The sequence below is a fragment of the Notothenia coriiceps genome, unplaced genomic scaffold, assembly GCF_000735185.1.
Source record: "Notothenia coriiceps isolate Sejong01 unplaced genomic scaffold, NC01 NC01_scaffold00027658, whole genome shotgun sequence".
NCBI classification, from domain to species: Eukaryota; Metazoa; Chordata; class Actinopteri; order Perciformes; family Nototheniidae; genus Notothenia; species Notothenia coriiceps.
Genome location: NW_011360359.1, coordinates 312,453 through 326,720, shown reverse-complemented (window position 1 = coordinate 326,720; position 14,268 = coordinate 312,453). Strand labels below are relative to the sequence as shown.

At 42.7% G+C, this 14,268-nt stretch overlaps 1 protein-coding gene across 1 annotated transcript; it reads right to left on the bottom strand.

Annotated features, from left to right (window-relative positions):
- Positions 1-13: 13 nt before the first annotated feature.
- Positions 14-7,102, bottom strand: igfbp5a (insulin-like growth factor binding protein 5a). Its single transcript, XM_010785420.1, has 4 exons — positions 6,368-7,102; positions 1,502-1,668; positions 877-996; positions 14-695 (listed from the first exon to the last, which is right to left on the bottom strand). The coding sequence occupies exons 1-4, from the start codon at positions 6,696-6,698 to the stop codon at positions 558-560; spliced, it is 756 nt and encodes a 251-aa protein (XP_010783722.1). The 5' UTR covers positions 6,699-7,102; the 3' UTR covers positions 14-557.
- Positions 7,103-14,268: the final 7,166 nt, after the last annotated feature.

Genomic DNA, 14,268 nt, shown 5'->3' with positions numbered 1-14,268 from the left:
GTGGATTCTTTCCATGGACAGTTTTTTGAGAGGAAAACAGGATTTCGACAGCAATCCAGAACAGTTTGCCTCTTTTTCCTGCACAAGTAGACTAAAAGATGGTGCGTTTAGTGTTAGTCGGCAGGATATAAAGTCAGGAATAACAATTGTTACATCCTGTTGTCATTCACATGTAACAGTTAGTAAGGTAATGCTAATTTGGACCGAGAACTTTTCAATTGTGTCTCCACAACCTTTTTTCTTTAAAAGCCACATTGAAAACATGTCTTGTCTCATAGTTTCTAGGATACACTCAGTACACAACATATTATCAATATAATACAAATATATATAGTCCTCTATTATCTATGGATATGAAGAGGTGAGGTGTTAGCTACCATCAAACATATACGGTCAATGGGGCGTTAAGACCTACATGTGACGCTTTTCAAAAAAACAAACAAATAAAAACAGTCCATCACACTTGGCCATACTTAGAAGCATTTGTGCCATATTTTCCTGATTGGCCGTCATGACGTGTGCTAGCTTGATTGGTGGGTTTAAGAAGAGGTTCCCTCTCATTCGTTGTTGTTGCTGCTGCTGTCGAAATCTTTGCACTGCAGGTCTCCCTCGGTGTAGTTGATGCCGGGGATTTTGTCGCCAAATCGGTCCACGCACCAGCAGATCCCCCTTCTCCGACCACGAGACGGCTTACACTGCAACGGTGGAGTTAACACAGAGTCAGCACTTTGGAAATAAAGGGGTTTTAGGCATGTTACAATGATCTGGTTGGTATTTCAGCCAAACACTTCAGAGACATATTCTGTATATATCTGACACCTATAATATATTGTTGAAAAAGAGTATACTAGGGGACCTTTAATAGATTATTCGTACCTGCTTGCGCTTGAAGAAGCCCTTCTTGTCACAGTTGGGGATGTACAGAGAGAGAGCCAACACCCGAGAAGTGTCCTTCATACTCTGAATGAGATTATCCAGTCTCCTTCCGCAGGGGCCCTACACACACAGACACAGGTGTGAGTGTGTGCATGGTCACAATGTGTGTTTTGTGTCTATTTCTGCAACAATAATGACATCAAGACAGGAAGGTAATACAGGTTAAAGACCTAAATATCTATATTGAAATAGAGTTGATTAGAAGGTTGATTTCAAAATTGAATATTTAAGTCACCTTTGCAGCTGTAGTTTTTTTAAACCACTACTTTAGGATTAAACCAATAGGATGTGGTTATTTCTTTCTATTTTTACATTTTAGTATAATAGTTTTCCTGGCGACATTTGAGGTAACCAGATGCTGTGATTACGGGAAATACCTCCACTAATGAGTACTTCAGTAATTTGGCATTCGACTGTGTTCACACCTTGTTGTATGTGTGAAAGTTGCCCTGCGGGGCATCTTGGCTTGAATTTGTCAGAAATAGTTTCTTTATGTTTATTTCCCCTCTGAGCTGAGTGAGATTTTCCCTCTGCTATGCCTGACTGTAGTCTCTGCTTCACTTACGAACTCGGGCTCCGATTTATCCAGGCTCAGCGGGGAGAAGTCCAGATTGCTGGAGGGTCCCGGCCTGGCCAGCTGCTTCTTGCGATCCTTGGCCTGCCTCATGGCCTGGGCTTTCCGACTGCTGATGTGGTCTCTTAAGGGCGCTTTGGTTTGCTGAGATTCTCTGTCTGATAGAAAGGCAAGGACAGATGAGGTCACTCCCCATGATCATGCATGTTTGAGGGCTATTAAAGGGGCCCTCTGGGCTTTTCTTTTAAGTTATATTTAAATATCCTCATCAAAATAAACAGTTTATCCTTTAGGCCTAATAAAAGTGTTGAATACATTCCTCCCCCATAAAATATTTGCAAAGCTGATCATCAGCAGTTTTGACTTCTTCTCTGCTTTTTCATATCTCTATATTTCTCTACAGCATCCCACTGCAGAGCTCCAGCCTCGCCAGAACCAATGGCGGAAAATCTTGTGTAGTTATAGATCAAAAATATATAAATTCCACTCTTTTATATTGCACACATTGTTTTATCGTGCTAATCCTTCATAAATAAAATTTGCTTCTAAGCATACATTTAAGCTCATGTAAGCCAACATGAGCTATATGCTAATGTTAAACATGAACACAACAGTATTAGGTACACAAAAAACACACTTAGAAGGTTACAGTTGTATCAAAATGTTTAGTTTACTTTGTTTGCAAACTAATGATTGCATGCTGTCGAACATGGGAATGTGTATTGTATCACAGGGATGTTTTTTTCATACTGTACATGTGCACATAGGACTGACTCAAACTACTATAAAACTTGAATATGAGCATGGGATGATAGAATACTGACACAAGAACAAAAGCAAGAACAAGAATGTGTTTGTGAAGCTTGATTCACACAGGACTACTATTATCAGGGGAGAACTGTCTTCACCACAGTGCAGTTGGTGCACCGGATCTTTACAAATTACAGACATGCAGGAATAAAATAACCCGATACCAATTATTACTAACAACTTGATGTCCACGGGTGTAATATTAGCCCTGTGCAGAGCAAGGCTTCAAAGCATTTTTCTACTGCTTTCAAGAGACTGTTTGAAGAAGAAAAGGGGTCAAAATCAAAAGCATAATGATGGCTCCCACTTGGCCTAAAATTAACAAGTAAAGATCAACTCATGGTGGAAGAGGACAGGAGAATGTCACACAACACAACGTGATGATTTCACTGCAGCAGCTAAATGCTTATTTAGCACTGTTAGTGGCTACTGGCCAGCTTCAGATCCGAAGTGTTGACATACAGATTACAGAACAACATAGCCTACATTTATGGCAAGCTAGGTTGCCAGTTTGGGGTATATGTAGACCGGGGTTTTTAAAACGTATATAGCCGGTGACCTAAATGAGATATTTAGTCTCACCCTGGCACCCAGGCCCATGGAAACATACTATTACACTTGTCATGTGGCGGACTACCAGAAAAGGCCGCAGCCCATTTTGTGTCCCAATCTGCACATGTACATGCAGCCTTCATCTGTGCAAAAATACAGCTCTCCGCTAAATTTCGGGGGCCTCGCACTGTCGCTCAAACCTCAGCTCGCCCCTCTGCCTCGTCCCACCCTCTATTCATCCCACCGCAACAACTGTGTAGAGGCTTTCTTTCCCAAAAGCACTTTTATGCTGATATTTCACTTCATTTAAAGCTTTAAACATGCATCGGCCTTCTATAGCCGCGTTCACACCGGAGTACTTTCCCACTTTAGTTCCGATATAGTTCCGAAATGTCGCGTTCACACCAAAAAAGAGCCGGAACTAAAATTAGTTCATGAGAACCTTTTTACCCCCTTTTCCGTCCCTGCTAGAGAGCAGGGACTCTCATGCGGCTCTCTTGTGAGAAAAGAGCTATATTTCTGATTGGCTGGGCGGATTGCAAACCACGCCCCGTAAAACTCAAAAAAAGTGTTGTGAAGCCACCATTTTATTATCCTCGCATTAGCATTATTGGCATTAGCATTAGCCCTGCGCAGAAACGCAGAGAGACTAATTTACGGCAACACAAAATAAAATATGGGAGCGGTGGAGATGAGGAGGTGTCGGCGTTCTGGCGATTTACTCGGAAGGCTTCCCCGACTCCGGGGACTTCCGGCCGGGGATTTTGGGCGGCAGTATACGCCGTGAAGTTGTTGGCGGCCTGCCAATAAACCCAAAGCAGAAGAAGAAGAAGTGACGTCAGCGGCTTCATTTGCCTAATCCACCCCCAGGGATTTATTCCGGTGTGAACGCGATATGTATTTAGTTCATCAGAACTAAAGAGTTCTGTTGAACTAAATTCTCATGAACCTTTGTGGGAAAAGTACTGCGGTGTGAAAGCGCCTTATGTGTCTTAAGCCTCCGCTGGCCCATTTCCACTGCTGTGACACGCACTTTTTTTCATTTCGGCAGATTCCACATTTCTGCACTGGCGTGATCGCTAAACTAAACTAACTGGGCGGGGGAAACTAGGTCATTGCAAATTATGCTTAAAATCTGGCAAACCCTTACACCCCAAGTGATGAAGAGGATCACGGTTATGTCATCCATCCACATAATTCCAAGTTCTTGGAAACAAGCAAGAACCATCCTCCAGTTTACTGCTGACACAGTTCTTTTTTTCTCCGTCCATTGAAAGCTGAGGCAGATCAGCAGCCAGTGTAAACCCAATCAAGTCCTCACTTGCTAATCCTCGAGTTTGTCTAATCTGACCTGGGCTGACTGATCACGTCTTTCATTGCTTCTTCACCCTTTTCCTCGAGTTGGAATTGTGAAACATGGTGATCTTTGCAGTCACAGAAAAACTCCTTCCTTGGAAATCAATGTGAAATCTGTCCGGATAAAGTTGCAGTTCAATAGTTTAATGTGTCATGCACTAGCAAACATGACACATGGTGTATTACTGTTCTTAAGGATGTGTTCAAGTGCATAGATAAGCTTTTTGGCAGCCCCTACTAGATTATATGCAGCATATACCTTTTTGGCTCATTCTGTAGTTCTGTAAAATGTAATGATGTGTGTATTTATCACAAGTGTGCACATGGGTTTTGTTTAATTTATGTGCGCTCAGCATGAGATGTAGAGTTAACGGAGAAGCCGGCTGACGGGCGGACAGATGGGGTGATCAGTAACCCACGCTCAGCCTGCATTCTGCTGAATCATGGCACAGCCTGGGCCTGCCTGCAGCGCCGTGACCGAGAGAGGGGGAGGGAGGGGAGAGGGGGAGGGAGGCAGATGAAGAGACCAGGGTGGGACTAACAAAGAGTGGTGGGAGGGGAGCAGAGGAGAGTGTGGGAAAGGGAGATGAAAAGAAGATTTTTGGGTATACGACAAGTTCTCAGATGCTCTAAATTAGCTTAGTCTGATGAGAAGAGTGCAGCAACTCCAACATATAATGGTATAAATCCTCACATATGTGATACATGTGTATGGCAATCTTTCTTATCTTCTGCCTTTGTTATTGGACTTCACTCTCAGCCAATAAACTGTGGTTCTTTGGCTCAGTCCTGAGCTCTAACCCCACCACTGAGATTATTTTTGTTTCCAGAGTAGATTTGCTTCTATACCAAAACTCCAATCTGCAGGAGAGTAAAGCATAACACAGAATGGGAAATGGTGAAACTGTGGATGGGTGGGAAGAATAATAGGGTGGAAAAAGATGAAGAGGGACAGTAGCCAGGCAGTGAAAGAGGAGAAGATGCAGTGTGATGAGAGAGAATAGAGACATAAAGGCGGGTTAGGTGTGGGAAAAGGCACAGGTGGTGGATGAAGGAAAGTTGACAAAAGAAAAAAGAAACTGTAGAGGAAGGGAAAAGGGATAAATCAGACCATGAAGAGAGTGTCACAGGCCAACATTTCCCACAATGCTCCCCAGCAGACACAGTGACTGTCCATGAACTGCCATTCAGCGGAGCCAACCAGGAGCCGCACGGAGCACCACCTGTAATCTTCTCCCTTGTTTTATGTCGGCTGGGGGCCCCGAGGCGATGGGCCACTCACACGAAACCTACTGATTTACGGCTCGCAGCCCCACCAGGGCTTTTCAAACCCAGATGACAGGTTGATCGACGCTCCGCGCCAATTGTTGACAGAGTTCACAGGGTCAAGACTCACGGGGGCTTTTGAGTCCTGTGCCTTTAATGACAGGTGCCAGCCCGTCTCAAAGAGGGCTGCGAGGTGACTCACATAAGAGAGGCAGGGAGGGCACTTACACCTCGCCTTTTTAAATCGCACACCTTAAGAACATACTGGATTTCAGTTTTATGACATTGTGTGTGGAGTGTTTTTGGAACACATTTGTTCAGCTTTTCTTAATTCATCACTGGCTGACTCTATGTGTGTGTCAGAGGGCTTCATTAAAATTCCAGCCCTGACAAAGGAGGAGTATCATCATTATACAGCTGTTTGCTATTTCTTTGCACCAGAGCCTTTTACATATGTGGTTGAAACACAATCATTGTAATAAATACCCACTGTTTTCTTGCACTGTTTAATGTCTTTCTTCTTTCTTTTTTTGTCTTAAGTATAGTGTATGTATGCTGCACTGTTGGAATAGCCAGGGACTTAAGATTTACATTATTGGCCACAACTGCACTTTAGATATTGTGTATTATGTACATTAAGACTTTGAATCTATGAAACACTATCAGAGCTGACATAAATATGATAGATGCCGGCCTTAAAGGGACACTGTAAATAACTTTAAAGCCAGTGGGATATAATAGGTGGAAGAAGACAAAAGAAGGTCTGCACAATGAATAAAATATGAAGCTGCTATCATTGAATGGCTTCATTAACGTTGCATTAAAGTCAGTGACCTGTTTAAGCGCCATTAGAACCCTCAGTGGTTACTATACCTTTGGAGGGATGCAGCATTTTATACAACTTCTCGTTCCTGCACAGCCCCCGGCCGTGCAGCAGCGCGTGCAGCGGCTTCTCCTCTCCATTCTTGGGCAGGCAGCGGAGTCCGCGCGTGCACGGCCGGGTGTACACGCCGCACGGCTGGTCCTCTTCGAGCGCGCACGTCAGGCAGCAGCCGCAGCCGGGCTCCTTCACCAGCTGACAGCCCATCGGCACCGGCGGGCACATGGACAGTGCCTTCTGATCGCACGGCTGGCACGGCACGAAGGACGAGCCGCAGCCGGTGATGCTCAGCAGGGGAAGCAGCAAGGAAACACTCCACAGCATGGCGCGAGACTCGTATATTAAAAGCAGGGCGTTGGTTGGAAACGATTATCAACTATATCTCACGCTGAATCCTTTCTCTGCGAATGATTTGAGTCCAAGCATCAGAGGGGGTGTTGCATCCACAGGTGCTTTGCGCGCTCAAATATCACTGCATCCGATGCTCACAATCCACGAATAGTCTTCCCTCCCTGCAAAATATTAAAATAACAAAATAATATCCCTGGATCTCAACCTTCAGTGATGCCCGGTGCCGTTTACGCGCAAGCTACTCGTCTCCAAATGAGAGATAAAATGCCTGTTACACGCTGTCGTTCTCTCTGTAGGTTATTTATCCCGCACGGGCTGCGAGCAAAATGTATAATCTGTGGCTTTGAGCTTGCCTTTTAAAAAAGAAACTGCCAGAGGCAAAGCCTACAACGATGGGTATGTCAAACAACGTTTGGAGGGGGAGGGGCACTTGTCAACTCCGTGCGCTGCGATGCTGATTCCACAGGGCGGGTGCTGGCATGCCTCCAGATCTGCCAGATAGGAGACGATGCTCCTGAAGGCGACTGAATAAGACCATGTGTCTTTCTCTCCTCGCACAGTGGCTATTTAGCATTTCTTATTTTAAGTGTAGTGAAAGCCAGCCGGATCTCTTCTTGAAATAATTCTGGAAACTTAATTAAAAAAGTTGAAGAGTTTTGTTTGAATGACAGCCAATGAACTTCCTAACTGTGCTGCCAGATTGGGAAGTTATTTTAAGTGGAAATGAAAAGTAGTTTTAGTGTTTACAGACCTCTCAGGGAAGAGTCACATCAAAATGGCTGCAGAAGTCGGCAGAAAAGAAAGAAAGTGTGACCTAATGCAACATTATTCATGTCACACACAGGACAAACATGTGGTGTGTGTTGCTAAGAAAACTATTTTGGGTTGACAAAACTGAATCGCCTGTTAAGATATAGATTTATAGTGAGAGGATTCTTTTTTTATGGAGGAAATATTATGATTATTGGTCACTGTGTTTGTGGTAGCTTACAGCTGGGGCTTGCCTGTTTTACGCAGTCACTTGAAGCATGAATGAAAGACTATGTTAAATTGGACATTAATGTATCATCTTTATATCTGTCACAAGATACAATCCGACTGGTTTCTTCTTCCATTTGTATACAGAAATTCCAAGTTTCTTGACCCCCAAACATGCTGGTCAGATTTGGAATCGGTCCGATCTCTCCCTGGAATCCTCTCAATATCTGTACTCGTTTGCCAAAAAGTCCTTGCAATTAGAGTATTTCCAAATGTTTTCGCATGCCAAGCTGTTTTCTTTCCCCTCAGATATCTTTGGGTTTGGATCTCTGTTCAAAGTACTGTTGCTTTAAATATTTGTGCGATGTTCTCTTATTCCTAACAAATGTTCTCAAAAGATCCGCACAATAACTCGTTGTAAAATGTCAGGTCAAACTGCACTTGTACTGACCCTGTTTTGTGACCCAGTGAGGTCAGTGTCCGGCGAGATATCTGAGCAGATGTTTCTGGCAGATACCAATATCTCTGAGTGGAATCTATTTAATGATTTTAACCCCGGGACTGTTATCTTCTTGGAATAGTCATAACTTATTTCATTTGTTAGCCTCTGTGTTTACATCCTGTTATTCTTCATCATCTTCTTCCGTTTGTTCTGTCAGTCAGTGCTGAAACTGACCTTTAAAGGTCAACCCTCATCAAAGCTTTGATTCCTTCGCCGTGTCGCGTTTCACTTCCTCTTTCACCCTTCCTCCCCTTTGTGGAACTTTGTCGGCAAACTATTTTTCAGATCATCCGACCCCTGATTGCCTTTGCCCTTGACCTTCGCTCCGTATCAGTTGTCAAATGTCGTCACAGGTGTCGGAAAGGTCATCACCCACGCACTCTTTTCATGCCACCTTCACAGATTTGAAGAAGGAGCGCCATTCACATTGTAAACCATGTGCGCCACATCTGTCTTCCAGCAAGAAACCTCCTCCTTCGATCGTCTTGAGACTTTCCTACACATTTATGATATATTTCACAGGGGCATTTTGGAAATTCTAATATATTTACACTTGGAAATGGAGGAACTGTGGTCCAAGTGCTTCTAAGGTTCGTAAAGCCTGTCACAGCGTCCGTAAAGGTTGGGTTTCCTGTACAGTTTGGGTTTTAGTCACTTGGTGTATATGGGCCATATAATGCACAGATGGTGGATATAGCGGCTCCGGATAGAGATTAATGCTTTGGGATTTTCCTCGAAATTAAGCCAGGACTAAATGTGTTGAGGTCTGTGAAAGGGTTTAATGCTTTGCTATCTCTGTCAGCGACGTCCATAGAGTTCCTTTAGCAGAGAAATGTAATGGTACACAACATCAACAATTTACGCACAGTTTGTATCGGTTCCACAACTCTTAGCCCAATTTTACAGTAACTTACTAGGAAAACACCAAAAAGTATTTTCCAATTCTACTTTCTCCTTATTGCACTACTGTGTGAAGTGTCTTTCGTCGCCATTTATCTGCTTGGCTTGGCTTGACTTTATTTTTTATATATTTAACACTTGAGGAGTAAAGAACTATCAGTTTTGTCTCTTTGGGTCTATATCTTTGTATTATGGTGCAGTAGTGCAGGGTCAGGTCATAGTTCTTACATGTTATGTTCTTTGAGGGACCCAGCCTGTGATTTAGGACATAGCTACTGAAAGCACATCAGCTCCAGTATTGTTGACCTTTGACCTCTCTGTGAAAGCAAGCCAATACCACAGCCCTTTCTCTTCCCTGGATTATTAAACCTTGCCTGTCTTTGCTTCTATTAGAGGTGTTGTTGGCCAGTCTTCAAACTGTGTCTGAACCAGAACTCATATACAGAAGCTTTCAACTCATCTATCTTTCCCCCCTTTTCCTCCTCAACGTCCTTCTTTTTCTCTGCCATTGTTCTTCAGCTTCTGTTTCCAGCTTTTCTTTCATATCCTGAACTACTTTGTATGTTCAAAGACACTGAAGCTGCTGCTGCACTTGTTCTGGAAGAGATAATGGAGCTCGAGTCAAGTTGAGCGATGTCTTAACAGAAAATGATCAAAAGCGGAGAAAAAGAAGCAAATTCAGCACAAAATGGTTCGGAGTGCCGATAAAATCTATGGGATACAGCGCTCCAGTGTCGGATTTCTCTTTAGCCCCAGGACCTCGGGCTAATGTGCTGCACACAGGAAAGTCAGGAGAGGAGAAGTATGCCAGACAATGAAGTAATCCTTTCTGAAGTGCTAGCCTGAAAGCCTGTGCTGCAAGACGCTTCATATTTGTTTTTCTTTTACCTTCCAGCACATAGAGCAGGTGGAAAATCACCATTGTTCTCCCACTAACCCACAGTGCACTTTGACAGTGTGTTGGCAGGCAGTCGTCGCTGCTAGTTATCACTCCGACTGGTGTACATCAGCAGACTTTGTGTGACTGATGTTCGCCACATGACACAGTCAGAGCTTACTGTAAGCGACAAAGCCAAGCAAACCGCTGGAAATGTGCTGAGGCAGCATGCATTTCCCTCCCCCATACACACTCACGCAGAGATACAGTCGGTTCCCAGAATACGATGTGCTTTTCAGAAACAATTAGAGGAGTCCACGCTTGATAAACTTGGGCTGAAACCACAAGCAATGCAAGTGCGTGGTGTGAAGTACAGGTGTTGACCTCTTTGTTAATCCCACTAGGCATTTTAGGAAGAAAACTACGGAGCAACATTACGTCAAATGTAGTTCTTAAGCATCTCGTACGGCTCTTTCAGAATAAAAAAACTGATATTTAATACGAATAATTGTCCAATTCTGCGCAGGAAGCGATGTGTTTCATGTTTCTGGCATTATCGGTTGTGTTTTTTTAGTGGAAATGGGGAATTGGGTAAAGACCATGAGCAGCCGCCTACAGAGAGTTTAATCAAGGGAAAGTCCCAGGGAAAAAAAGATGCACGTGTGTCGACCACAGTGCCAGATTCTTATTTAAATGTTGGGAAATGCAGTGCATCAATACCACATCAAGAGGTGCACAGCAGCGATGACTGAATCAGAATCAGAATGGGAACAACAACTAAATGTGTTTGCTTCAGTAAAGATAGTAATCTTGTGCCAATCAATATTCTTTCAGCCAAAAATGACTTTTTACTGTAATCCGCCTGGCTGTGGTTGCTCTGATTCACTAAGTTGTTAAGATGACAGTGCACTTTTGTTTCCATGACACAGCAACTGAAGTCCCCGTCCCCAAATTACACTTTGGGAAACGTATGTTTGGGAAATGAAAACCGCAAATTAGCATAGTGTTGTTGTGATCTGCGTGCATAACTACAGCGCAAGGTAAGAGGAGGGGAAGGAGGGAGAAGCAGGGTCTGGTTAAGGATGGATTATAGAGAGCAGTACGTGAGATGGCAGATTGGCGAAAACCTTGTCAGCACATCTGTGTGGCCCTGGCAACTGTGCATTGGACAAAGACAGATCATTGGATCCAGATGTTGGAAAAGCTTTGGTGTGTCTCTGCCACGGCGATTCTATTCAAAGAGCGTTTTTCTATGAATCCGGAACGTGAATATTCAAATCTGTCAGCAAATCATCCGTCTTTCGTAAAGCGAGCTGCTTTTAAATAGCTTGCAGTGAAGATGAATTGTGTCAGGTGATCTTTCTCTCAGCGGTGGTTCGGATTTGATCCATAACAAGCACGCCGACATCAACAGTCATTTACTCTCTTTTGGAATAGCTCTGTATCCAATATCAAAGATTTTTACATTTTTATTTAGCACCTGCAAATCCCAAAGTCGGAAACCAGCAAAACATTTCCTGGCAAAAAGGGATTTGGCATCGCTCTGATCGTCATCAGTCATAAAAAAAGTGCTTTCTCAGAATTTGCGGTTTCCAGTCGCCTGCAGTGTGGCATGCAGAACATCTCCCAAATAACGGATGAATTCGGCAAGAGGACGCTCTCCGAGGAATCGTTTTGATTTACGGCGAGGCTTCAGCCCTTGTTGTGGGCCTGAACAGTTTGAACTTGTGGTCGGAGCTGTCCACCGCTTTGTTGCTTTCCCACTGGCGTCTGTGCACAACGCAATGACTGATGGTTAGGCTTTTTTTGTGAAGGGTCTTTCCCAGAATAAGTCCCACTGTGGTTTTCGGGGTCAATGTGATTTGGAGAGGCCAAGTCCTCCTGGCCTCGCTTGTGCATCTTTTAAGACTGTGTGTCTACGAAGTGCTTCCTCTAGTTAACATACTAATTTGATGGCACTGAAACAAACAGATAAATATGCACACGCGCAAACACAGTCACTGACAGAGCAGGCAGGTGTGTGGGTGACTATGGCATGTAACAGACTTTTAACCCTGGTTTATGTGAATGTGGGAGGCAACCTCATGATGCAAGTGGCCAAGATACTTGGCTCATATTTTAAAATGGATTTTTGGCTCTGAGAAATATCTGTGTTCCTTTTTCTTAAGCTCCTCAGCATGCAAACCTTCGCCAAAGCAGCTCGATTGATTTGTGGCGATCTGATTTTCCAGATTCCAGGTGATCAGGTACCTTGCAAACTACTTAAAAATAAGAAGTATGTACTGATAGAAAAAAAAAATCTCACAATGAAAAAGGTTGTTTTTTTGGGACAAAAGTCATGATATTAAAGAAATCCAAAAAGGGGCTAAAAGCCAAAGGCTGACCAAGTCTGGTCAAATGAGATGTGTATGAAGGATCTGAGTGACCTGAGTGTGTGTTTCTCTTCCTCTCTTAAGCCCTGAAGGAAGGGCCTCCTCACATCTGATTGGCTGAGAGGGGAAACCATGCTGCTATCAATGTTAATTAGGAGCAGGTGATCTAAATGATCTCCAATCACAGGAGAAACATGGCATTCAGCTAAGATGAATTGAAAAAGGAAAATTAATGATTCCATCTTTAAAATGTTGGAACTTTAGTTTAACCTGTTTAACAATTGAAAGCGGACCCATCATGCAAAATGCACTTTTAGATATCTTTTATACATAAATATGTGTCCCTGGTGTGTCGGGGAACTCACGCAGCGTCAGAAAATAAAACCCTTTCTCTTTTCCTCCGTACCCAAATATTTGAAAAACAGGGGTACAACGAGCGGATACAGATTTGCTGCCGATATGACGTCAAACCGGCAGCGGACCCACAGAGAGTTGCTATCAAAAACAATGCCTGACGTGTTTTGGACGTAATCTCGTCTTTGTTTACATTAGCCTCCCTAACACTCAGAGCTAACCTGTACTGGAGAGCATGTGTTTAAAAAGCAGGAAATAAAAAAAAAGAACTCACCTTGTGATAAACCCGCAAGAGAAAAAGCATTTGAGCTCCATACTGTTTCAGAAATAATCCTTGATGTGGTTTGGAACAGGATGGCGTTTATCACAGCAGAATTTAACTTTATCTCTGGTAGAATTCTGATCAGGCATTAGCTCTGCCTCCTCTTTTTTTTTTTTCAAGCTAAGGACCCCAAATCCATGAGTATGAAACTTCATAGACATGTTTTGTATAGGTATGTGGCCCTACAATATATGTTTCCAATATAGCATAATATGTCCACTTTAAGCTGTTCCAATTGTGAACATATTCTATATTATGCACTTTTATTATTAAGGTGGTAATATGGTATATATCAACATATATATGGTGCAACTGTATGAAGTGAGAGTAGACAACTAATAGTCTTTGTTAAATCATTTAAATGTGTAATAAAAAATACTTTGTGAAGGGTAATTCATTTATATATAATTTTTGTAAATATATAAACTTTAGTTTTTAGTTTTAGATATCTTTTATGTGAGGATAACATTATCAGAGCATTGTTGTTGTTCTTGATCTGTTATATTTATGACCTCGATTAAAATACAATAAAATGTACCAACGTTGGTTTCGTGGAATATGATCGGGTAATGATCGCCAAGGCAGCATATAATGGGGATGCCAATGAACAATAAAACCTTCTTCTGTGAATGCATTCCAACAGATAACCAGAGGCTGTGTTTTCTTCACAATGCAGGACTTTATACCTTCCACTCAGCACAATAAAGCGACTGTGTAATCAGGTTAATCAGGTTGACTCCTGTCTCCATTAAATCATCAGTTATTTGCTTCGAAATAGTTGAATCATTCATTGAAATTTGCTGACGAGGGAACACTCGCACACCTCTCTGCAACCTTCAATCAAGCAGTAAACATGTCAAGTCTGAATGCTCATAAAGCAGCACCCCTTATTTACTGTCGTTTGACTATAATACAGCATTATGCAGGGGATATGTCTTTCGGCTTGACTCAAACAAAAGAATGTGCCTTTGGGGCGGATACAAAATGAGGCCTTTTGTCCTGACATACCCCGGTCCAAACTCATATTTTCCTCCAAATTCCCAAAGCCAAATCTGTAAAGGGTTGCACTTTACAGTTTACATATTTTCCATATTTTGGCCGTTTATTCTTCTGTGTTACCAGATCAAGATCTTAAAAGAAGTTGAAGTATTTTTAGCTAGTTTAACAGTTTTTAGAGAGAAGTTATTCGTTAGGATTGAGAGTTTTTTGCAGTGTTCAAAACTCATAAATGTTACATC